General features: G+C 43.7%; 1 protein-coding gene across 1 annotated transcript in view; it reads right to left on the bottom strand.

Moving 5' to 3' along the window:
• Window positions 1–27,999, bottom strand: part of ptbp3 (polypyrimidine tract binding protein 3) — a 56,156-nt gene that overhangs the window by 15,005 nt on the left and 13,152 nt on the right. The window contains 6 exon segments of the mRNA XM_077019101.1: window positions 358–532; window positions 3,567–3,677; window positions 4,187–4,348; window positions 5,163–5,309; window positions 8,384–8,553; window positions 16,000–16,072. Of these exon segments, the coding sequence (XP_076875216.1) occupies window positions 358–532; window positions 3,567–3,677; window positions 4,187–4,348; window positions 5,163–5,309; window positions 8,384–8,553; window positions 16,000–16,024 (790 nt within the window). The 5' untranslated portion in view covers window positions 16,025–16,072.

Below are 27,999 nucleotides of genomic sequence, written 5' to 3' on the forward strand. Positions count from 1 at the left end.
TCAAAGGCTGTTGCCCATTCTTCACATTAGAGTTACTTACTTAACAAAGTAAATCAAGCTTCAGTTTTCCCCTTAAGTCAAATTTTTATCTATATAGAATTATGTTGGATGGAAGCCCTTAAGGGACGTCTGTGACCGACACTGTGAAACTAGCTTAGCATTGGTAGAATTCTGACATGCTCTGTTAATGTGGATGGACGTTGTTGCTAGGGCAACGGATACAGTACTAGGGCACCAAAGCTCACAGGCAGCTTCAAAATGAATACGTCTGCTCGAGAACATTAGTGAAGTCCCTGTGTGTGTAGTATGTGTGATGTGTGTGTGTGTGTGTAGTGTGTGTGTGCGCGCACGTGTTACCAAATGCAGCAGTCATGGCTGGATCCAGTGTGGGCTGTCCATCCCCTGAGGGCAGGTCTAGCCGTGTGAAGTCTCGGCTTTTATCATTGTTGTACTTCACATTCAGGCTGGTCAGCTTGGAGAACTCGATGCGGAGTGTGCAGCACGCGTTGTAGATATTCTGCCCATCCAGAGTCTGCCAGAGAAACACAGGCCATTCAAACTTCAGGAAACTGCATCAGACCAGTGGCCTCGTTTCCATCAACAGCAGTGTGAACTGGTCACCTTTTGATGAAACTTGTGTGAGGAACATTGCCACCCTAAACACCACCACATGATCCACCTCAAATACCAACGTGATCCACCTCAAACACCACCACGTGATCCACCTCAAACACCACCACGTGATCCACCTCAAACACCACCATGTGATCTGCAATGCGACACCAGACCAATCGCAGGGAGCACTTTCAGTGCCACCTAATGGCCATGTTAAAAAGCAATCTAAGGCCTGAAAGGAGTTGGGCTATGTCCTTGCTGGGGCTCGTGCTCTCTGCTCCCCGGTGGGCTCTTTCAGACCTGCTCCGTGCCGCTACACATCAGCCCTCTGTTTATCTTTCTTTACTGATAACAACCTCCAACCAGACAATGGACTGCCGCCAAGCACCTCCTAAATACAAGCCCCGCAGGGGAGTATTCCAGAAAGCGGGTTTAACAAAATCTATACTTAACCCTGAACTTTGAGTTGTCTTACCCCGATCTGACATACTCAGTTTTTGGTTCCAAAACGGCTGATCGGAGTAGTTTGACCCAGACAGAAGCGTGCTCACGTGTAACTATAAAAGGCATTCTTAATGGAATGCCTTAAATGCGAAAATCAGCCGAGCATCGTATTTCACACCACTGTATCTTGAAGTATTAATGACTGCATATGCAGAATATTTTAATATTAAGCGTAAATGTAATACTGCAGCAGCTGCTAGAGAAAGGCAATCAGCATGTCAAAATTGCCAACAGCATTAGTGCGTGAGTAAAAATTATATTTTTATACTTAGCAGAAGAGTGCGATTATATTATTATATATATATTCTCCATATTTACAATACTGTATTGAGTTTTTAAACATTTTCTTAGTTGAACACTTACTAATTCCAGGTCTAATCCAAGTGGTGTGAAACGCACATGACATCAGATAAAAATGAAGTATAAGAATATAGTACAAAGTGGTATGGCTGTACATAACTATATCTTATTCTTAATATATATTCTTAAATATATTTATTTACAGGAAAAATGACATAATGAAACATAACTTGACTGTAATGTATAATAAAAGTTTCCAGGGTGGATCGATGGGGGTGGATGATTTAATTTGAAAATCAGTGATTGCAGATGGAGTCTCTGACAACTCGACCATCTCTGTTGTCACCCACATGCATGTAAGGTTCCTCGTCTGTGGGCATGTCCGAGATGGTAGGCTGTCGGTCTCCCTGGATGGTTGCAATGTTGTGTAATACCACATATGCCATTATTATGTGGCACGCCCTGTCAGGGGTTACTCTGAGCCCCTTCAGGCACTGGAACCTGACCTCGAGGATTCCTAGGGTCATTTCAGTTCTTGCCCTGGTTTTGCTGTGGGCCTGATTGTAGCGGGACTGTAGTCCAGGTGCAGGGTCTGAATAGGGTGTCATGAGGTAGGGCAGGAATACCCTCTGTCTCCAAGAAGGAGGTCATCATATTGTCCTATATGGCACTAGGGATTGCAATGATTTAACTATTACACTGCATGTGAACAACTAACAAAACTACCGCAGGCCTACCCTGTTCAAATTTGTTGTACAGTTTGGAATCATACACGGATCCTGGCCGTCTGGCGTCAACATTTGTGATGAGGTGGGACGCATCACATATTATCTTGATGGGAGGAGAATGGTCAGTTACAATAGCTATGTTATTTTTGTTGCATTAAAGATAAGTACATTATTCATTAAGGGTTAAAAGGTTAGTACCTATACATTAATGCTATGGATGGATTTTCTGTTTATGTAATCGGCTTCATGTTCTAATGGTGCTGTAATAGGTAGCATATGTGGGTTCCATCAATGCAGCCAATGACTCTAGGAAATCCTTAAAAAATTAAATGGAATGAAGTTCGTTATATATTGCTTCTCCTTATATATTGCCTAATTTATTTATTATCTGTGTTAATTAAAGACAAACCTATGATGTTGTGGAATTCCTCTAGCTTATGCCAGGAAACACCACAAAACTGGGCACTAGTCGTTTTAATTCCAGACATACTTTTCGGAAAGACCAACATTCAGTAACAGGTTCCCCATCTCCTACATTATAAAGAAAAACTCTACTAGCAAAAAAACAAAGAGCAATGTATAAAAAATCTGGAGAGAACTGAGGGCTGATCTGCAATGTATAATATTTGAAATGTGATGTTTAATAATGTTACTAATGTAAGTAATGGATTGTGCTGAAAAACGATAACGTTCATAAAAAAAATAATCCGAAAATGATAGTAGGCTATGTCTATTGGTTTTATATCTCGTTCCAGATGAAGAGCTCGGCGAATAAATTGAGCTTCAATACCCACAGGATCCTCGAGGAAAGGACACGTCATGATGATGAGTGTTTGTAACTCTGGTTTATGTTTAAGTCAGCCTGCCAGCAAGCAGGTTAGCTTCAGAGCGTAACCGAGTTTGTTTTAACCCACTTTCTGGAACAGAAAACTCCGGGTTTTAGTGAACACAGAGTTAACATACACCGAGTTAGACGCTTAACCCACTTTCTGGAATACCCCCCCAGGTGTCTGAGCCCTCTGCCACTTCCACTAGGCGAAATAAAAATAACACTAAACCCCAAGAGGTCTCATATATGGTGTGTTCACTGGTTATAGAGGCAGGTTATGCAGTATGACAGGTTATGCATTATGACAGGCTACGAATAGGAGTGGGCCTGGGGTGGTTTAGAGGACTGGGCTTCCCTCGTGATATCTGTTCATCAGAATAAACCCTGCAGGGGCGGGGTGGGGCGGGGCAGGACTGGGTGAGGCGGGGGTGGGGCACAGCGACCAACCACAACCAGTAGGTTGCAGCATATTGTCTGTTCACACATCTTTAGTGCAAAAAATCTGGCTGCAATAGAAATGTTTTAAACACATAGTGAGAAGCAAGTGAAAAGGCACATGGTGAGGCAGAGGGTGGGGGTTCGGGACTGACCACTTTAGCATGGTGAGCATTCAAGGCATCTGCATACTGCAGCAAGGCCTGGAACTGGTTGTTCTTGGTGAACGTGATGATCTTCAGGACTGTTCCAAACTTAGAGAAAATCTAGAAGTGGGTGACAAAGAAAAGTAGACTCAAATTCTAAAACTTTACAGTGAAAAATTATTTTTTAGTTGCTCTTAAAAATGCAGCTACATCTGCAAACCCCTTTCAATGGTATTTTAAAATAAGAAAGCTAATCTAGGAATTGTTTTTGAGACCTTGTCCTGTTTTTGAGACCTTGCCATGCCAATAAACCTTCAAAAAACCTTCAACAAACATAACATTGCAATGTTGATAATTTAGAATATTCAGAAAAATAACTGACAAGCCAACAGAGTGAATGAGAGTGAGAAATAAACTTAGATAATTCCCATCTCACAAGTCTGGTTTTGTGGGTATTTGCTGGTTGTTGTACTGTATAGCTATTTTCAGAGCATATGGTAAATGAATCTGATCTCTGAACAAGATTTCTAATTCTTTTTTTTTTAATATAAATTCATACCTGATCTCACATCAACAGTGGGTGTTAAAAAGGTACTTCAGAACAGGAATTCTGGGAATTGTAGGCATACCTGGTGAAGCACCTCCAGAGAAACAGGGTAGAAGAGATTTTCCACAATGATACGCAGCACAGGACTCTGTCCAGGCATCATGCCGCTGTCACTGGCTGATGCAGAATGTGCCATATTCCCAGAATGCACTGCATTGACGGCCTGCAGAGCTGCCTGTGTTCTCTGTGGGACATTTCACTATGCTGTAATTTTTAGCAGATTTTCCTGAAGCTTCACATTCTCTCTCTCTCTCTCTCACACACACACACACACACAACTCAGACCTCACAGCAACTATTTGCCTGGAGGCCCAACTCTAGCAGTTTTCCCAGAAAAATAACAGACAAGAATGGGTGACAGGATGGGTATGAAGCAAAGAGGACACTGCCTAACCCTATTAATCTCTTATGTAAACCTAACTGCCTAACCATATTAATTCTTGACGTAGGCCTCCTAACTACCTAACCATATTTAATACCTTGTGCAGACCTCCTACACTGCCTAACCCTATTTGATCCCTGATGTACACCGCATATACTGTCTAACCCTATTAATCCCTTATGTAGACCTCCTACACTGCTTAACCCTAATCTCTCATGTAGACCTCCAACACTGCCTAGCCCTAATCCCTTTGTAAACCTCCTACAATGCCTAATCCTAAGAAACCCTTATTTGGACTCTCTACACAGTCTAACCGGAGTAATCCATGCAGATCCAGACTCCCTACACAATCTTTCCAGAGTAATCTAGGCAGATCCAGACTCTACACTGCCCATAAATGCTGCCACTGTTGTAAGATTTCTACAATTTAAGACGAAAGCAATGGCACATCCCTTTTGACAAAAGGTTGATGACTTCAACCACTATCACTATCACCATCTCTATTTATATTTCTATCACTAACTCTATGTATATTTTTTATCACTATCTATATCTCGATCATTATCTCTGTATATTATGGTGGAGGTGCTGGATGAATACATGTAAAGATTCTCACCCCATGGTTTGGTAGGTTGTCGGTCTTCAGTTCGCGGTGGTTGGAGTACTGGATGTAGACAGGTTGGTTGCGGACATGTGGTGTAGCAGTGGTGTAGTAGTTGACCATGGTCATGGCTGCTTCCTCCGAAGCCATTTCTATAAAAGCCTTACGTGAAGAAGCAGACACAGGAAACACAGGTGGTGTTCATCACTACTGAATAATGGGCATGACTAGTTCATCAGAGCAAGTGTACAACAAAATGATTGGTTGGTTGGTGGGGTGGGTTGGTAGGTAGGTTGGTAGGTAGGTAGATTAACTAAAGGAACCCACAACATAACAAGAAAAAATAAACAAAATTGACTAATTTCACTCAGTACCTCAGTGCCCCAGTACCTCAATCTAGTTTGACTGAGGTGAAGGAGAGTATAGGATGTAGAGGTCTGTAATAAACAAGGCTTTTTTGAATCCAGCAATGGAACACAAGCACGTGTATGCCTCAGCAGTATAAACACATCACGAGATGGAGGACCTGTCCGTTTCCCAGTATAAACACATCACAAGAGGGAGAACCTGTCTGTTTCTCAGCTCTACATAATGCCCCGTCCCTTTTGAATATGAAAAGGCGCTCAGTGCTCTGCCAGGCTTCTTATGAAAGTCTCTTATTAAACAGGCCTTGATCAGCTGCTCCTCTCCCTCGTCACCATTGATAATGAACGGAGCAGAGAATACCACTCCGCCCCCTCTAAATACTCGCTTTATCTTACAAATATATTTCTGCATTAACATGGATGCATGCTTAGATTTGCAGAACAGCACCTGCTTTGAAATCACCAGTAATTCTTTAGAGATTCTTCACTATGATCACTCCAGCAACATACACACACGCACAACACACACACACACAACACGCACACATGCGCGCACACGCACAACACACACACACACACACACACACACACACTCATATACAGATGTGCACATGAACACAAATGGTGGGGCAACTACAAGAATGAAAAGAGGCCATTATTCACAAGAGTTGTTATACAGTGTAAAGTTTTTGATATCTTCTTCCGACATAGATCAAAGCCACCAGGGTTCAGCATTATAAATTTGTTCAGTCTGCAGTGTGTTAACAGATTCAAAGCACACAGGTGTCAGGAAAGAGTTCCAAAGTTTAATAAGAAGAGAGAGGAAGTTGTAACTGAGGGGTAGAAACATGGATAAGGGAATGAACAAAATGTCAAGAGTGCTCTGATTGAGCGTCACAGACAGTGGATTATAAATCCCCTTATATACAGTCTCTCATTATGTTGAATGGTGCTGTTACAACTCCTTGGCAGAATCCAACTCCCCTTGTTTGCATACATAAAGACGGTACAGATGATATTGACGATTTCTGTTGTTTCTATACATAACTAAGACACAATCTTTAAATGTTCATCATAGCAAAGCAAAACTAGAGTGCTCAATGTTACAGTTATAATCACTGTAAGTCACAGGACTGAAATGTCTGGTTAATGTCTTTTTTTATTTTGGTGACTTATTTGGATGTTATTCCACATAAAACACGTGTCTGTATGTTCAACAATGATTATTTGAATAATAACCCTTTTTATATTAACCTTATTAATAAAGGTTTAATTTTAACCCAAATATCATCTGTAGCGTCTTTATGTACACGCAGACGAGGGGAGTCGAATTCTGCTGAGGAGTCAGAATTCAGCACAACTGAACTGAATTTCTAGTTCTATAAATGCAGCTAGATAGATAACTAGATGTTTAGATGAAAACTGAGGCTTAAAAAACCTTTTAAGGCTTAAATACATAAGTAAAAGTATTTCAATGTAGCTATTTAAAGTGTGTAAATGTACACTGGTGAAGTAATCTGTCATGCTCTGCTTTTTCTGATTCAACAGTGTTGTCTGACAAAACAAACAATATTGAGCATATGCATGGAAGTACTGAAGAGCTCCACAGTATTGTTCACTAGGTGTCCATGGCCTCTCCAAAGTGCCACGCCTTTATCCAATCATGCCACACCCTTATCCAAGACGTTGACCACTATACTATAGTGGTATACTATACTACACTATAAGAGCATGCAACATTTTTACTAAAACAAAATAATAATGTTGGACATCTTACAGAAAGCTGTAGCTTCCGTTATTAATTGGCCAAAATATGATATAGCTTCCAAGAGGCTAGCTAAGCTAACCATGCCAAGAGGCTAAACGATGTGGAGGAAAATAGTACAGTACTTAAATGTTCTAATACTGCTTATATTCTAATATTTAGTATGCATTCTCTTATTCACACCTGTTTATTCATACTCACAAACACAACTGCATCCTTCGTAGTCCTTCGAAGTCCTTCGTAGCTCTTCTTAGCCATTCTTATCTAACTTCTGGTTTAGCATTCTATACAAACAATTTGACATAAACTCCAGCTAAAGTAAACCTTTTCTAATTCTATGATGTCCAAAAGTATATACAATCAAAATATTCACTAACAAAATAATCTACGACTGCTTCCGTTTCACCAAACATTCTGGAGAACTTGTCTTGGTTTAGCTTCCCTTAACTTAGGTTAGCATGTTGACAACAGATATGGCTTGTTGTGTTGCGCATGTCATTCATAAAGACAAGCAATAAGAATCACAGCAAGTGAGGTGTTAGTCTTTTCAGCTTCGAATGAGCTAATGGCTAGAATAGCCATCAATCACTTCGAACGTGTCAGCTTGTCAATTTTGCAGTTACTTGATAGCCCCCCTTCCTTGCCAGGCAGAGGTAAAAGGCTGTAATTCAAAACCACCACCACCTTCCAGACCAATAAAAACTATAGAATTCAAAAGTAAAAAGATGAAGCTTTGCAATTCGAGATCTTTTAAACGATGCTGTGATGTCGCTGATAGGTCGAGCATTGTTTGTCATTCTCAGCAATGGAGAGGATTATGCATTTTTATAAGATGTCGTGAGCAAGCAAATAAGGGTATTTACCAACATTCCATACACTGTTTGAAGGTGTGATACAGATGCTTTGATAGTAAATGAATTTTAAATGAGAACACATGAAGTTCTTACTTCATAGACTTTTTAAAAGGACAATTTAAATGGCGAGTCAAATTGCATGTGTAAACCACATGGTGTAAACACTGTGTGTTCAGAACGAGATTTCTTGCAAACAGTTACATGTAGATGGCATAGATGGTGTGTGTGTGTGTTAAAAGTGCGAGCATCCACCTGGTTTTTCCCTTTAAGCATCAACAGGTTGGTGACTTTGCCAAAGGGGATCCCTAAAGAGATGACCTCAGCCTCGGAGACCTCGACGGGAACCTTGCGGATGTGGAGGACGCGGGAGGGGCCGCAGGGAGATCCGTCTCCTGTGTACTGTTTGGTCTCTTTGCCATTAGCTGCAAACAGAACAGAAGTGCGGGAGAAGATGTGGTTAAAAGCACTCATGGGGGATTCAGATTTAAAAAACACCATCATAATCCTTAGGGCTGAAACCTGAATGAGTTGAATGAAAGTGACAACAGTGCTGGAATGCTAATGCTGTCACTGATGCAGATCTAAAAGATATATACAGTGCTTTCAAGTAATATTCAACCTCCTACAGATTTTGCAAATTTAACAAATTGCAAATAAGTTAGAGCCTTCAAACTTTGAACAAGAGCAGCATTTATTAACAGATGATTAAATAATACAAACCTAACATAAGTTGCTCAGGTAAAGTATAATACATTTTAAACATAAACATTAGGGTCAATTATTATTCAACCCCTCGGTTTAATATTTTGTGGAAAACTCCTTATTTGCAATTACAGCTATTAATCGTTTTTTATATGACCTGATCAGGCCAGCACAAGTCTCTGGAGTAATCTTGGCCCACTCCTCCATGCAGATCTTCTCCAAGTCATCTAGGTTCTTTGGGCACATCATGTGGACTTCGACCCTTAGCACATTCCACAAGTTTTCAATTGGGTTAAGGTCAGGAGACTGACACCTTGATTTTTTCCCTCTTTCCCTTGGTTTTCTTTCCCGTGTGCTTGGGGTCGTTGTCCTGTTGGAAGATGAAATGATGGCCCATCTTAAGATCCTTGATAGATGAGCGGAGGTTCTTGGCCAAAATCTCCAGGTAGGCTGTGCTATCCATCTTCCCGTGGATGCGGACCAGATGGCCAGGCCCACAGCATGATGCTGCCACCACCATGCTTGACTGTAGGGATGGTATTCTTGGGGTCGTATGCAGTGCCATCCTGTCTCCAAAGGTTCCGGGTTTGGTTGGTACCAAAGACCTCAATCTTGGTCTCATCAGACCAGAGAACCTTGAACCAAGTGATCATGAGCAAACTGTAGACGAGCCTTGACATGACATTTTGAAAGTAAAGGTACCTTACGGGCTTGCCTGGAACGAAGACTATTGCGGTGGAGTACGTTACTTATGGTATTGATTGAAACCAATGTCCTCACTGCCATGAGATCTTCCTGTAGCTCCCTCCTTGTTGTCCTTGGGTCAGCCTTGACCCTTCAGACAAGCCTGGCCTCGCCACGGGAGGAAACTTTGAAAGGCTTTCCAGGCCGTGGATGGTTAACAGTAGTTCCATAAGCCTTCCACTTCCGGATGATGCCGCCAATGATGGAGACATGGTGACAGGTAGGCCCAACTCCTTGGAAAGAGTTTTGTACTCCTTGCCAGCCTTGTGACCCTCCACAATTTTGTCTCTGATGACCTTGGAATGCTCCTTAGTCTTTGCCATGTTGACCATGCATGAATGCTGTTCACAAGTTTGGGGAGGAGTTTTTATAGTCAGAAAAGGCGGGACAAATCAGATAATGAATCCAAGCAGGTGATGCTCATTGTTCTTTATGCCTAAATTACTTCTAAATACTTAGGTTCCCTCAACATAATTCTTGTGATTTGAGGGGTTGAAGAATAATTGACCCTATGATTGAACTTTTCACAATTAAAAAAAATAATAAACTAAGATATTAATTTTTATTTTGCTGCAGTGCATTTCACACATCCAGGATGTGTGACAGTCTAAATGTCACAAGGCTAAGTTATCTCCAAATGTGTAAACCTGCAAAATCATCTGTGGCATTGTGTATGTGTGTGTGTGTGTGTGTGTGTTTGTGTGTATGATATATATCATATAGGGGACAAACACAGTGATATTTGAGAGGTGAAATGAAGTTTATATGATTTACAGAAAGTGTGCAATAATTGTCTAAACAATAATAGGCAGGTGCATAAGTTTGGGCACTGTTGTCATTTTATTGATTTAAAAACCTTTAGAACTAATTATTGGAACTCAAATTTGGTTTGGTAAGTTCAGTGACCCTTGACCTCCATACACAGGTGACTCCAATTATGAGAAAGGGTGGCAATTATATGTTTTTCTCCTCTTTGCATCTTCTCTGAAGAGGCGCAGCATGGGAGATTCAAAACAACTTTCAAATGACCTGAAAACAAAGATTGTTCACCGTAATGGTTTAGGGCAGCGTTTCTCAAAGTGGGGCGCATGGGTATTGCAGGTGGGGCGTGCAAGCAATTGGAAGAAATAAACCTTTTTAAGCCTGTCATTTTGATGCTTGTTCGTTTTGCATAAGCCCCGGATGTTTAAAATGTCTGCGGAACAGCGTGAACCAGGGCCCTTTAATGAATTTGTACCAGCCCCCCGGTCAACAAATGACGTTCGCCACCCCCACCCCCCACCCCCCCCAACAAATTTGTTTAGGTGATATGGGACAGGTGGGGCATGGAATTTCCCCTTCTTCTGAGGTGGGGAATGATAGAAAAAGTTTGAGAACCACTGGTTTAGGGGAAGAATACAAAAAGCTATGTCAGAAATTTCAGCTTTCAGTTTCCACTGTGAGAAACATTGTGAGAAAATGGAAGAAGACAGGTACAGTTCAAGTCAAGGCTCGAAGTGGCAGACCAAGCAAAATCTCAAATAAACAGAAGCTGAAGTTGGACAAGAAGGCCTGACTCTCAGTCTCCGCTCTAATTCACCCCAAATGTGTTCTATTGGGTTGAGGTCAGGACTTTGTGCAGGCCAGTCAAGTTCATCCACACCAGACTCTATCCATGTCTTTGTGGACCTTGTTTTGTGCACTGGTGCACAGTCATGTTGGAAGGGGCCAGCTCCAAACGGTTCCCACAAAGTTGGGAGCAGGGAATTGTCTAAAATGTCTTGGTATGCTGAATCAGTCAGAGATATTTGTGCCATATTTTTTTGTCAATTGTGATTTTTCACCGCAATTTCACTGGAACTCAGGGGCCAAACCCAGGCTTGTCTTTCATATCAGATTGCCAGATGGAGAAGCGCGATTTGTCACTTCAGAGAATGCACCTCCACTGCTCTAGAGTCCAGCCACCACTACATCTGATGCTTTGTGATGTATGGCATGTATGCAGCTGCTTGACCATGGAAACCCATGACCCGCTCCGTCACTTTACGTGGCCTACAACTTTATGGATGAGTTGCTGTCATTCCCAAACACTTCTATTTTCTTATAATACAGCTGACAGTTGACTATGGAATATTTAGAAGCGAGGAAATTTCACAACAGTCTGCATGCCTAGGTGCTTCATTCTATACACCTGTGGACATGGAAGTGACTGGAACATCTGATTCTGATCATTTGGATGGGTGAGCGAATACTTTTGACAATATAGTGTATCTGGATGAATGGGAAACAACGGTATTTGCAGTAACGTTTATATGAAGAAATAACTACAACATCTTGTAATGTAGGGAGAACGTAGGGATGTTGTGTGGTTGATGATCATTGTTAATATTCTCTGAACTATGGAGATATTGTTGAGATTGTGTTGCAGATGTGTTGAGCTTTGAGCGCAGAAGCATTCTCTCTGGCAGAATCTGATCTAGGTTTTCACTTTATATGGTAAATTTCACACAACTCCATTTAGTAATAGGAGATCCAACTCCACTTAGAAATGTAAAATGCCAATGAATGTTTGTTTAAAGCTACTGATTCTGCTGCAATTAGATCAACATAGAACATCCGTGTTAGAAGAGACAAGGTTTTATATGAAGAATCGGAGGGTGAAATACCAAAAGCATCACAGCATCAAAGCCACACCTAGGGGACAGCGTCTGTGTGCACCAAAACAATAAGATACTTCCTCCAGGATTATTGGGTTCATGAAGTCTGCCGGACTCCAAACAGTGCCTACAGAGGGCATTCTGGCACAGGACTGGCTCTACACACACACACACACACACACACACACACACACAAATGCACATACACTACCATGTCTAGATTTATTACGCATGACTGCATGCCATCACCCTCCAGGTCCTGGAGGGGTTCAGAGTTACAGTTCTTACACTTCATTGGATCAAAGCTGAGATGCATGAGCAAGTGGGCACAAAGGCAGCACGTTTTCCGGAACTCTCACCCTGCTCCAACCAGATTGCTTCCAGAACCCTCACCCTGCTCCAGAAACCTCACCCTACTCCAACCAGATCACGTCCAGTGCCTGCTTTTTTCTCCTTTATTGTGACATCCAGGTATTTTACAGCCTTGGAAATGTAATAATAACTGCAAAGTTCTAGAATAATTTGATGTGTGTGTGTGTGGGGGGGGGACAACAACACTACCTAGTATCCTCTGGAGACTTGTCTCTCTCTCTCTCACACACACACACACAACATCACACAAATGATTTTTTATTTTATCAGCCCGAGAGGCCAAGAGAAACATTAATGTATAAAGGAAAGGGTTGTGTTCAGGGCTGTGCTCAGAGCTGTGTTTAGGGCTATGTTCAGCAGGCTGCCTCGCTTTGGCATCACTGCCCCATATGGCAAATCCTCCTCCATCACCCCTCTCCTCCTCCATCACCTCTCTCTTCCTCTGTCACTCCTCCATCAGAGCAGTGTGTGTCTCCTCCTCTTCACAGGCTCAGCCCTATACATCCTGGAAGGTGACAGTCACATGACACAGGAGGCGGAGCAGGAAGAACACTGGAAATCTGCTTGATGTGTGTTGGATAATCCTCACTTCAGCTAAGCCTCCCTCTGACCTACACCTCTTGGCTCTTCTCCACTCCCTGTCTCTTCCAGCCCAGTCAAATGAACAAACCTGCCTCGTTTTCAAGGCATACAGCAACAGCCTGCGATGTGCAGGGTCGCCAACTTTTCAAGATCACTTGGAGTGAGATTTGAACCGGGGGGTGGCGAATGTAAATTGTTGACCAGGGGGGTCAACAAGTATTATTAAAAATACAGATAAATATGCATAGAGATACAGAATAACATAAAAATCTAAAAATCTCATCCATATGCTAATTATGCAATATACTAGTACATCTTCTACTACTGCTATAACTATTACAACTTCTACTACTACCATTACTACTTCTTCAACTACTGCTATAACTACTACTACTACTACCACTACTATTACTACTACTGTTACTACTACTAGTAGTACCTCTTCTGCTACATTTTCTCTTTTGGACCCACTTTAATCTCATAGCAGTATTCAGCCATGCTACGCTTTGCCCAGAGTTCTACTAATGTAAGATTGTTGCTAGGACACCTCGGAATCCACGGAATGCAGTCCACAAGGCAACAGTTTAGTACCAGCGTCAGCGACTTCTGCATCAGCCATTCTGCAAATTCTTCATCCGATGAGAGAATGCCCTCTTCATCACATGCCTCATATGCACACACATCAAAGCTGAAGACAAGCTGTCAGCTTCTCTACCAGGACTGGGGTCTTCACGGCGATGCTCACTCATAGGCAGTCACAACCATGTTGGGGTTAAGGGAACAAAAAATGGTTCTTGTGTGGCTCCGGAATAGTAAGGGCAGAAATACGGAGTGTGAGTGTGTGTGTGTGTGTGTGTGTGTGTGTGTGTGTGTGTGTGTGTGTGTGTGTGTGTGTGTGTGCGCGTGTGCGTGTGTGTGTATGTGTGTGCGTGCATGTGGGTGTGTGTTTGTGTGTGTGTGTGTGTGTGTGTGTGTGTGTGTGTGTGTGTGTGTGTGTGTGTGCGTGTGTGTGTGTGTGTGTGTGGGTGTCAGAGTACATAAGTACACCAGTGGTGGAGTGAGATGAGGAAAAGGTGAGATGATGCTACAGCTACTCCTGAATTCAGTCTCCTGGGAGCCTCATAGACTCACACACCATGATGTGTAGAATGGTTAGAATAAGACCACATGAGGCGTTTCCCTGGGTTCTGTTGAGATGCAGGCCCTGTGTGTGCAGACTAGAAATGTCTGCTATGAACTACAACTACTACTTCCATCAGCCAGAGTGAGCTGTGAATTCTTTTTATTAGTTTTGGAAACTGACAACCTTGTGTTCTTCAGGCTGGTGACTAGTTGTGTCTTTCCAGTGTCTCAAGGATAGAAGGAAATGTGCATACACAATGTGCATACACACACACACACACACACACACACACACACACACACACACACACACACACACATACACAAAGAAAGAAATGTCTTTCATCATTTCATCAGTCTACTATTCTGTAGGAATGTGAGAGAATTTCTCCTGTTAGAATATTTTCTCATTTAACCAACAACCTCATGTGACCAGTAACAGGGGCATGGTGGCATCTACCTCCTGCCAATCACTGATATCTTCACCAATTTATCTTCATCTACTTATTTATTGACCTGATTTAATTGTGATGTACTAGCCTGAAGATGAATCTCCGAAAACAAGACTTGTTTTAACAACCCTACTGATTAAGCTGATTAGCATTGGGAATTAAACTGGATTCCACCATTATTGCAAGACCTTTATTTTGAAGGACTTTATTAAATCTAAATGTATAATAATGCTTTGAAACACATATATACAATATTTTGACATGTCTTTTATTGATTGATTTTGCACTTAAAGAAATTGGATGACCACTCTGGCTCAATGGTACATCTCAATTTCAACCAAAATGCATGCGCATCTTTCTGGTGACGTGCTGCTGTGTAAGGACATGTAACTCATTTACAAAAGCTACAGTCATTGTTGTTGACGTCTAGTGTTTGCTAGCAGTGTTAGCAGAATGTGTTGGCCAGTTGGCCAGCTGCATCTGGGGTGAGTGAATCTCATGGAAGCTTTTTTTCACCGAACAATCCTTTTATGTGTCAGTGAAATCAAAGCTGCCTCTCAGACCCCTAGGTAACGATTAAACAGGAACCGGTGCTGTATATAGTACACAACTAGGTAGATGGACAGGATCAGGGAGAAGAGAGACAGAATCCCAGCCCAGAGCAGACGGAGGGCTTGGCTCACGTGTACTTTCAGCTGATTTCCAGAGTGGCTTACAATACAATTACAATTGTCCCCATGAAAGAAATCCTTTTGCTAATAAATTATGCCTGAGTCTAAGTACGGAAGTGAAAACAGAAGTGTATGTCCACACGCATTTTTTTTTTGGTAGAGTAGTAAGTGAGGGAATGGTGATTAAGAGGTGAATTTTTTGCTAGGGAGTTCTGCCAATTCAGTGCTAGCAAAAGTCTTCATGCACATGTTCCCTGAAAACTCCTATTATGAATCTCCGACTGTACATTCAGCCCAGCCCTGCCCGGCCTTTTACTGGTAATCCCTCATCCTCCGTTTCCCCCAAAAAACATCGACTCAAGAGTTCATGCAAACAAAACCGGTTCATAAACAAAAACAAAACAAACCGAACACAATCACAATCCTCCACAGAATGAACTGGAGCATTGACGTTTATGGGAGTGATAAGCCAATTGCAGAAGCTTTAAAGAAATAAGTGTAATCACAAACATCTTCGTTGTGAGTGTGTGGCGTCTCAGCGTTACCACTACGTGAGTAGAAGTGAAGATGTGGGCGGGGAGCCATACCTGTGGATGGAGTGGAACTGCTCATGGTAGTTCGGCCACACGGGAGCGCAGAAGCAATCTCTTCAGATGGCCACTGCAACCCACAACACAGAGAGGGATCGTTATTACCGCAGGCTACAAAATCGCGACAGTGAAAGCTCCTGGTTGAATGGGTTCTAACAGCAGTGGGGAGTGGCACATTTCACATGGTTTAGATGAAAATTTCACTTCATGACACATCAATTTCTTGAATATGGCCTTAAACCCTTCAGTGAAAGTATTTTAAACAATGCTAGTTGTTTTCCAAAGTCATTCTTTCATGACCAGTGAAATAAGCTTAATTTTTCGGGTAAAATAAGTGTGAAGTATAAGCCTTCAGCCCAACAAAACACGACTTGCATGTCTCAAGTTACTCAAAACAGCTGACTTTTGTGACGGGCAGGGTGAGCAACTTAAAAAGGAAGCGATCACGCCAAGTCTCAGGGAAATAGGATGGTTTAATAGAAAGTGTGCAAACCAAAAACCCGTGCATTGTTCCGAATGAAGGAAATAATAACCAGCAGTCAACTGGTACAAAGACAAGACATATATAGACGAACAAACGACCCTTAGGTGAGACGGATCATGGGTCCCGCCCACCTGAAGGACGAACATCACGTGACCAAAAACAGGACATCTGCCGCTGTAAACGGGGGCGACCGGCAGGGGGCCCCCCCACAACGTGACAACTGTAGATTTAATGTGCAGGAATATACAAAGTGTAAGCAGTTCTACTGTCTAACTGAGATTTATATGTTAATTACATGTAAAGTACATTTTCATAAGCGACAGTTATGACACCATTACAGTTTGAAACAAGAAAACACTGCTGAACTGAACTGGGTAGCGTAAAGCAGAGTGCATGTGAAAGCAATACTACTTCATGTATAGCATTAAAGAAGTTGGGAGGAGTATTTCACCAGTGCAGTCAATTCTCAAAAAGAGCAGCTAACACACACACACACACGCACAGATCCATTAGCAGCTTGATGTTCAGAAGGTGCCTAGATCAGAACATGGTGTACTCCGCTACAAGATGGCTGACGCACATCGGCTGGGTGAAGCAAGCAGCAGAGAACATTTGACCATCCACACTTCAGAGTAAAGGGGAGAGAGGACTAGCAGACTTCCTGCCTAGCTACAACATCACTCCTTGTTCTTTCAGAGCTAGAAAAGAAGTGGATGGAGTATGGGTTCCCTCTTTGAGTCTTGGTTCCTCTCCAGGTTTCCTTCTCATGCTCTGGGGAGTTTGTCCTCACCACTGTCGCATTTGGCGTGCTCACTGGGGACTCAGACATGTGTACAGTTGCTCTGTGATGATGGCTTTTGTAAGCACTATAGTATAAAATTTTGGGTGACCTTCCCTGATACATTCAATGTATTCAGACAACGAAGAAGCCAAGGAAAATATCCAGGATGAGGCCAGACTTGAAGAGCCATGTGCAGGCAGTGGTCAACACGCTGCTCTCTAGACAATTTTACACGAACAGCTCATGACTATATGTAAACCTCAGGGGTGCTCATTACGTCGATCGCAGTGTCGGTCGATCGCGAAGGAATGTGCGTAGATCGCATGACATTAAATAGTAGTAGATGAATTACCCATCTGCACTGACTGGAATCGCCCATCTGCCCCCCCAACAACAAATTTCGTTCGCCACCTCACAATCCCCAAACCCCCGGTAGATCTTTCTGACTTGGTCATCTTATAAGTAGCTCGCAAGCTGAAAACTTGTGGGCACCCCTGCTTTACATGAACACCACATCACTGTATGTAAACCTTTACATGAAATGCTTCATCACTGTATGTAAACCTTTACCCGAATGCTTCATCACTGTACCTTTACACGAATGTCTCATCACTGTATGTAAACCTTTACACAAACGCTTCATCACTGTATGTAAACCTTTACCCGAATGCTTCATCACTGTACACAAACGCTTCATCACTGTATGTAAACCTTTACCCGAATGCTTCATCACTGTACCTTTAAACAAATGCCTCATAACTGTATGTAAACCTTTAGACTCCTCATCATTGTATGTAGGTAGTACATGTGGTAATTGCATTGGCATGGAGCCTTTCTCAACAGGCTGAAGCCTTTCTCACTGAACACCTCCGAGAATCAGTGCAGGGAGGGGGCACATATGGATCGACGCGGTCGTAATCCAGTAAAGGAAAACATAAACAGAGGCAATAAGCTCCAGGCGTGTAGTGGCAGGTCACTGTCTGGCGGCGCAGCACAGCGAGCACTTATGAATGACGGAACAAGACAGCTGGTGCTCCTTATTAATGTCGAACCTGAACCGGCCTGGTTATTACTATGCATGGGAGAGCTTAGCAGTGGACACAGAGGGGACTTGGCGTGGTGAGGGGGTGGACACAGCTCTTCCAGGTGACGCACTAAGGGCAGGGAGCTTGTGTTGCCACAAAGACGTTTAATGTCATGCTGCGCTCGTCCCCACCCCTAACCTTCACACTCCCACCAAGCACAGAGTCTTGTGCCTTTTAAAAAAAGATCATATTCAAATTAGCCTGAGCGGCAAATGAATATGCAAAAGGGGGGGGGGGGGGGGGGGGGGGGGGGGGGGGGGACTCACGTTCAGATCTCTTTACCCTTTACAGCTAAGCTCTTTTCTGATGCCACTGACATTTCAAGTGGCAAGTAAGAAACGAATGATGCGTAGGAATCCTGCTCTGAGCCATCCTGCTCAGAATCACGCATGTACTCACGCAGGCAAGCACGCACGCACGCACTCACGCTCGCATGCACTCACGCTCGCACGCACTCACGCTCGCACTCACGCACGCACGCACTCACGCTCGCACGCACTCACGCTCGCACTCACGCTCGCACTCACGCTCGCATGCACTCACGCTCGCACGCACTCACGCTCGCACTCACGCTAGCACGCACTCACGCACGCACTCACGCACGCACGCACTCACGCTCGCACTCACGCTCGCACTCACGCTCGCACTCAGGCACTGTTTACATGGTAACTGCCATATCTCAAAGCACCCTTCCAGAGGGTTAGAACAGCACTGGTGGCACTGGTGTGTATGCCAGCACTGCTGTCCGCACCAGGCGAATCCTTCAGCCAGTTCAACACCACCATCATTAGTGTAAGAGAGTGATAGGGAGAGAATGAGAGACAGGAAGAGGAAGAGAGAGACAGACAGATAGAGAGACAGAGAGATAGAGAGGGAGAGAGATAGGAAAAATTTCAGTTGAGTAAAAAGAGGGAGAGACATGGGGAGTTTTAAAGAAAGAAAAGGAGAGAGGGAGAGAGAGAGACTGAGAGGGGGAGGCATAGAGAGGGGGAGGGAGAGAGAGAGAGAGTGGGGGAGGGATACAGAGGGGGAGAGAGAGGGAGAGAGGGGGAGGGTGAGAGGGAGCAACAGAGAGATAGAGAGAGGGGGGGGAGGGCGACAGTTGGAGGCCACTGTGTGGCTGCTGCCCACTGGGCCAGCCTGGGTTTGTGAGAGATGGGGCCTGTTCATTACAGAAGCGCTCACTCCAGCTCTGTCATGACTCTGCTACAGGCCCATCCTGCAGCTACTGCTCATGAGCAGGACATTAGTTGTGGACACATCCACCCAACACAACACACAAATTCGCTTATCAATTCTGTCCGATTGAAAATGTTGTGTTCTGACATCGCTACGGTAAATTCAAACCCAGCAACTCACAATAGTAACAACAACGAAGCACCCGAATGCCTCTGGGTTGCAGGTATTGATCTGTGATTGGCATTATGCACAAGCGCGGACAGGTTTCCAAGAGAACACATGCATGCTGTTTTTCTTGAAATATGGGAAGGCAAGAGGGAAGAAAAACTAATTGGCTCTGCTGTCATTGGGAGGGAGAGAAAGCATTAAGGGTGTCGCCCTGTAGCCAAGCAACACGTCAACCAATTGGATGACTGATGGCGCAGCAGAGTGATGAGAGCACTCCCCCCACAGTGCTGATGCATTCGACCGTGCTTTGCGGCTTGTGGCTGTAGATTAGGTGGAGTCCTTTATATGACTCGTGGCCTTTTCCCCAAGACTGCCTGAACACCAGTGTAGCATAAAGAAACCTCCTTATGACTGTGTTTGAAGAAAAACTGGAATGAACCATACACAAATGTTTCCTAATATTTAGTCATAAGTCTAAATCAACATAATGCAATATGACGTAAGAGGAACTCTTTGTTTTATATTTGAAGAGCTTGGGTCCTTTGTGGAGTGTCCTCTTTATGGTTCTAATGGCTTCTTATGAATATGCAAAATAAATACACAAAAGAGACAGGGGAGAAATATTTTAGAGTGAGCAAGTAAAAGATATCAAAATTTATAATTTTTCTCCAAATGATACAATGACCAAGAAAACAAGAAGACAAACTCCAACCACCTGTTGTGTTATGGCCACTGGGTGAAACTTTGCCCTCATCTCATAATTGTGATGGGCAGAGAGTATGAAATAAAATGGAAGCGATTTGGAAGTCTCAGGGGAAAGGGAGGTTTTAATAAATAAAGTGCGCAAACCAAAAACCCGTGACAAGATCCAAATGAAGGATACAATTACCAGCAGTCAACTGGTACAAAGACAAGACGTATATAGACAAACAAACGACCGTCAGGTGAGGCGGATCATAGACCCCCCCCCCCCAAGAACACAACGCAACAAGACGTATACGGGGGCGACCAGCAGGGGGCCAGCCGTACCGTGACAATAATGAGAAATTTGCTTATTAGAAACTTACATTACACACTGGAGCTCAGAAGAAACAAGAATGGGACTTTAAATGCATTTTAAAAACACGATTCTATTATTTGTTGCAGGGACATTCTCTAATTAACACCAGCCAGGAAAAATTCAATCAGATTGTCAGAGATGCCAAACATAATAACACCAATCTGAACTCAGGTCACCTTCCCGGAAGCTTCTTAAGGCGGGAAAAGCAAAACAGGTGCAAAACAGGTGCAAAACGGCACATAACATGATTCAGCACACTAAAACCAAAACCAACCGCAGCAGGACTGGTTAAGGACTGTCGAGAAACGCAGCATGGCCACGGTGCCAAATCTGTTGCACATCATCTACAACACGCAGCGACTTCATCCTCCGGACGCCGTGCGATACTGAATTGCTGATTTAAAGAAGAAAAGGAAATATTCGTGGAAACGGCTCACTTGGCGGTTTACGTGGCAGCTGGAGTCTAGGGGAATCTGTTGTGACAGTAACATGAATAATCTGATGAAAAGCATTTCTCAGTGCACCCGTTATACTTCAGACAAAGCCAAAAAAGCCACCTGGGTGATTTTAAACTATAAATACTACTTTTCAGGGACATCCACGACAAAGAAGTCAAACTCGCTTCCATTTCGAGACAAAACGGTTGCATGTACAGACCACAAATCAATACCTGCAACCCAGAGGCACCTGGCTCTCGAGCACGGACAGGTGACAGGAGACGCACAAGGAGGTTCCTACAGGGAGAGCAGCAATGGTGAAGGCAACTGTCCCTTTCCCGCAAACGTTATGCAACATGAAAACAATGCCTAAACCTTTTGATGTTTTCTGATGCTCATACCAGAGTTATGAAATTCACAAATCAGGAAGGGAAAACATCATGAGTGTTCGCGTCATTTGAGCCAGATACACTATATTGCCAAAGGTTTTCGCTCACCTTCCTTGACTTACACATGAGCTTAAGTGACATCCCATTGCTAATCCATAGGATTCAATATGACGTTGGTGCAACACGGCCACTTCAACATCCAGACTCTGGCCTACTACATACTACATACTGTATACTGCATACTGTACTCACTATATACTGGATACTGCATACTGGTCCTCGTAGTTTGTAATTCATCTCAAAGGTGTTCTGTCAGGTTGACGTCAGGACCTGTGCAGGACAGTCAAGTTCATCCACACCAGACTTGCATGACTTACTTGTCATGTTGGAAGAGGAAGGGGCCAGCTCCAAACGGTTCCCACAAAGTTGTGGGCATGGAACTGTCCAAAATGTCTTGGTATACTGAAGCATTCAGAGTTCCTTTCACTGGAACAAAGGGACCAAGCCCAGCTCCTAAAAAACAACCCCACACCATAATCCCCCCTCCACCAAAGTTTACACTTGGATACAATGCAATCAGACAAGTACCGATCTCCTGGCAACCGCCAAATCTAGACTCGTCCATCAGATTGCCAGATGGAGAAGCACAATTTGTCACTCCAGAGAATGCGCCTCCACTGCTCTCGAGTCCAGTGGCGTGCTCTATACCATTGCATCCGACGCTTTGCATTGCAATTGGTGATGTATGGCTTGTATGCAGTTGCTCGGCCATGGAAACCCATTCCATGAAGCTCTCTGCGCACTGTTCTTGAGCTAATCTGAAGGTCACATGAAGTTTGGATGTCTGTAGTGATTGACTCTGCAGAAAGTTAGAGACCTCTTCGCACTTCAGCATCTGCTGACCCGCAAACACTTTCATTTTCTTATAATACAGCTGACAGCTGACTGTGGAATGTTTAGAAGCGAGGAAATTTCACGACAATCTGCATGCCTAGGTGATTAATTATATACACCTGTGGCCATGGAAGTGATTGGAAACACCTGATTCTGATCATTTAGATGGGTGAGCGAATACTTTTGGCAATATAGTGTATCTGAATGAATAGGAAACAACAGTATTTGCAATACGGTTTATTTAAAGAAATAACTACAACATCTTGTAATGTAGGGAGAACATAGGGAGGTTGATAATCATTGTTAATATTTGGGAAATGTCGAGATTGCAATGCAGATGTGTTGAGCTTTGAGCACAGAATCTGATCTAGGTGTTCACTTTATACGGTAAATGGCATCAGATGTTTTATACCATCAATGAGAAATTAACTTTCCTTGCAGTGGACTTTTCCACTAAAACCATGGAAAGGCGTGTTCGGTCAGTCATTAAGGTCACTGGCGTGTCTGCCTTTGTGAGGATGGCACATTTCAAGGTGTACTCATGTGATATGAATTTATGGTGCAAATTGGAAGCTACTGTGTTTTCAATTTTTTTCCACGTTTTAAGTTATAATCATTGTGATAACCAGCCCAATTTTTGTAATTTCTATAACCATACGCATGTACAAACACACACACACACACACACACATACACATGTGCACAGAGAACACGAGGGAGGTTATGGTATTGGGTCTCATGAATCTGTACTATAAATCCATGTGTATTCTTATCCTGAAGTAGTCAAACTTCTGTAATAAAAATCTGTTTAAGCCATGCCAGACAGTACAAGAAAGAATTTTTGTGAGATGACAGTGGTAAGAGGTCCAGGGGAAGACATACGAGAGTATGTGTGTCATGATAGCTAAGCAGGTTGTTTTCTCAAATACAGTGCAGTGTATTTCAACACAACTTAAAATAAAGTCACTAAGCGAACTCCAAGGGGAAAAACACCCTGTGCAGGTCAGCAGCTCTGCAGCTCACATTAACCGTACACTCTGCCAAATGGACTAGTCATCTCTGATGTACTCCCATATCTCCATCATGCATCTGATCGCACGCGCACACACACACACACACACACACACACACACACACACACACACACACACACACACACACGCACACACACACACACACACACACGTGTACGTGCTTACACGACTCAGGTGTTTGTGCATTGTTTAACCTGTAGTAACCCTTCTCCACACTGCAAACAGATGTTGGCATGAAGGTTAATAAAAATGTTAGAAACAACATATCTATCGATATCACATAAATGCCGCGCCCTTCCGTTAACAGGTGGAGCGATGGGAAAAGAATGCGAGAGGCTGAGCATCACAACTCCTCCACCTGAACTCCACCACCCAGCTGCTCTACCGTGTGGGTTAGTTACAAACAATTAAAACATTTGAAATTATGGCATGAATTCCAGATTACCTTTGTAAGAGGAACTGTCATGGATAACCAATGGGTTATAACCATAGGCACAATTCCCTTTCTAAAGCTACAATTTCAGGTAAAACACAGCCACCCATACAGACAACAGTACTGGTGTTGAGTAGCGAGGTCTGTACAATAGCAGATGTACTGAGGACAATTGTTTCACTCTTTTCTCCTCACAATCTATTGGATATGTCTACGCAAACAAATTGATAATAAGTAATGGCAAAAGACAACACACTGCTCAAAACCGCACACGAGATTACAGTACCTGCACGTTATTGACAGCATGTCAAGATAGTCCTCTGGGTAAACGAGTGACAGGACAGGGAGAGAGAGATAGAGGGCAGAGAGAGCTAAGGTAGAGGCAGGAGGAGTAGATGAGAGGGGGAGAGAGGGAATGAGTGGGTGTGAGATAAAGAGAGAGGGAGTGAGAGTTGCATTCAGGACCAAAAGAGGAGTAAGGGGAGAGAGTCCCACACAAGGAAGAGAGGGAGAGAGAGAGAGAGAGAGAGAGAGAGAGAGGCAGGGAGAGAGAGGGAGGAAGGGAGAGAGGGAGGGAGAGACACCAGCATACAGGAAGACAGATAAGGGAGGGGTGTGTGTGTGCGTTTTCACGAGAGGGAGTGAGAGCACATGAGGGTGTGTGTACAGATACACTCGCTACACTGTGATTGTAAAACTGCAGGGAGATGGGGAGAGCTGGGGGGGGGACTGGGGGGGGGACACAAGACTCGCCTGTCCAGACTCAAGCCTGGAAAATCATCAGCCCATCGTCCTGGTAACAGACTCCCGGGGCAACAGGGCCATCAGACACAGACAGAGAGACAGCAGAGTGCAAAAGACAGAAGTGGACAGGGACAGGCAACAGGTTGATAAGCAATCTCCTAAGAAGGAGAGACAGTGTATGACACAAGGGAAACAGCTGTTCAGATAGCATGCTCACGAACTGGGAGGTTGACTCTGTGTGTGTGTGTGTGTGTGTGTGTGTGTGTGTGTGTGTGTGTGTGTGTGTGTGTGTGTGTGTGTGTGTGTGTGTGTGTGTGTGTGGGCGGGCTCACATGTGCCAGCTCTATTGTCTGGGATATCTATTATTGAGGCTGGCCCCCTTCATCAGTAACCGGATATAACTGGACCGACACAGCCTGCAGCACCTCCAATTAAAGCAGCCCTACCGACCAGAGCAGAGGCTTCCAGAGCAGAGCCCCATGTATACAGAGAGCCAAGAAACAGACAGTCGGAAGGAGAGAGCGCTCAGAACCAGAGCAAAACAGAGCAGAAGACTTTCAGCAGAGACACAGGAGTAAGAGAAGCTCTCTAAGAACTGTCAGACTGGGCAAACAAAATATAGTAGGTAAGAACACGAGCCTTCTAACACAGCCAGTCAGCCCATCACAGCCCGTCAGCTTATCACAGCCCGTCAGCCCATCACAGCCCGTCAGCCTATCACAGTCCGTCAGCCCATCACAGCCCGTCAGCCTATCACACCCCATCAACCTATCACACCCCATCAGCCTATCACACCCCATCAACCTATCACACCCCATCAACCTATCACACCCCATCAGCCTATCACACCCCATCAACCTATCACACCCCATCAACCTATCACACCCCATCAGCCTATCACACCCCATCAACCTCACACCCCATCAACCTATCACACCCCATCAACCTCACACCCCATCAACCTATCACACCCCATCAACCTATCATACCCCATCAACCTATCACACCCCATCAGCCTATCACACCCCATCAACCTATCACACCCCATCAACCTCACACCCCATCAACCTATCACACCCCATCAACCTATCATACCCCATCAACCTATCACACCCCATCAGCCTATCATACCCCATCAACCTATCACATCCCATCAACCTCACACCCCATCAACCTATCACACCCCATCAACCTCACACCCCATCAACCTATCACACCCCATCAGCCTATCATACCCCATCAACCTATCACACCCCATCAACCTATCACACCCCATCAGCCTGACTGCATTTTCATGTGAAAACAAATGCAAAAACAAATTTCACAATACAAAGATACAATGGTGCCTTTCAGTGGGCCAGTCTGCCTGACAAAACACACAGGCACATTAACACTACAGTCCGCTGTGGTCGCGCTTTCACATTAACACTCCTGTCCGCTGTGGTTTTGATTTCACATTAACACTACAGTCCGCTGTGGTCCCGCTTTCACATTAACACTACAGTCCGTTGTTGTTGTACTCTCACATTGACACTACAGTCCGCTGTAGTTGTGCTCTCACATTAACATTATAGTCTGCTGTGATTGTGCTCTCACATTAACACTACAGTCCGCTGTGGTTGTGCTCTCACATTAACACTACAGTCCGTTGTTGCTATACTCTCACATTAACACTACAGTCTGTTTCGGTCACACTCTCACATTAACACTATAGTTTGGTGTGGTTGTGCTCTCATATTAACACTACAGTCTGCTGTGGTTGTGCTCTCACATTAACACTACAGTCCGCTGTAGTTGTGCTCTCACATTAACATTATAGTCTGCTGTGATTGTGCTCTCACATTAACACTACAGTCCGCTGTGGTTGTGCTCTCACATTAACACTACAGTCCGTTGTTGCTATACTCTCACATTAACACTACACTCTGTTTCGGTCACACTCACATTAACACTATAGTTTGGTGTGGTTGTGCTCTCACATTAACACTACAGTCTGCTGTGATTGTGCTCTCATATTAACACTACAGTCTGCTGTGATTTTGCTCTCACATTAACACTATAGTCTGCTGTGATTTTGCTCTCACATTAACACTATAGTCTGCTGTGATTGTGCTCTCACATTAACACTATAGTCTGCTGTGGTTGTTCTCTCACATTAACACTATAGTCTGCTGTGATTGTGCTCTCACATTAACACTACAGTCTGCTGTGATTGTGCTTTCATATTAACACTACAGTCTGTTTCGGTCACTCTCTCACATTAACACTATAGTCCACTGTGATTGTGCTCTCACATTAACACTACAGTCTACTGTGATTGTGCTCTCACATTAACACTACAGTCTGCTGTGATTGTGCTCTCACATTAACACTATAGTCTGCTGTGATTGTGCTCTCACATTAACACTATAGTCTGCTGTGATTGTGCTCTCACATTAACACTACAGTCTGCTGTGGTTGTGCTCTCACATTAACACTACAGTCTGCTGTGATTGTTCTCTCACATTAACACTATAGTCTGCTGTGATTGTGCTCTCACATTAACACTACAGTCTGCTGTGATTGTGCTTTCATATTAACACTACAGTCTGTTTCGGTCACTCTCTCACATTAACACTATAGTCCACTGTGATTGTGCTCTCACATTAACACTACAGTCTACTGTGATTGTGCTCTCACATTAACACTACAGTCTGCTGTGATTGTGCTCTCACATTAACACTATAGTCTGCTGTGATTGTGCTCTCACATTAACACTATAGTCTGCTGTGATTGTGCTCTCACATTAACACTACAGTCTGCTGTGGTTGTGCTCTCACATTAACACTACAGTCTGCTGTGATTGTGCTCTCACATTAACACTATAGTCTGCTGTGATTGTGCTCTCACATTAACACTACACTCTGCTGTGATTGTTCTCTCACATTAACACTATAGTCTGCTGTGATTGTGCTCTCACGTTAACACTACAGTCTGCTGTGATTGTTCTCTCACATTAACACTATAGTCTGCTGTGATTGTGCTCTCACATTAACACTACAGTCCGTTGTTGCTATACTCTCACATTAACACTACAGTCTGTTTCGGTCACACTCTCACATTAACACTATAGTCTGCTGTGATTGTGCTCTCACATTAACACTATAGTCTGCTGTGATTGTGCTCTCACATTAACACTACAGTCTGCTGTGGTTGTGCTCTCACATTAACACTACAGTCTGCTGTGGTTGTGCTCTCACATTAACACTACAGTCTGCTGTGGTTGTGCTCTCACATTAACACTACAGTCTGCTGTGGTTGTGCTCTCAC

The sequence above is a fragment of the Brachyhypopomus gauderio genome, chromosome 10 (genome assembly GCF_052324685.1).
Source record: "Brachyhypopomus gauderio isolate BG-103 chromosome 10, BGAUD_0.2, whole genome shotgun sequence".
Lineage (NCBI taxonomy): Eukaryota > Metazoa > Chordata > Actinopteri > Gymnotiformes > Hypopomidae > Brachyhypopomus > Brachyhypopomus gauderio.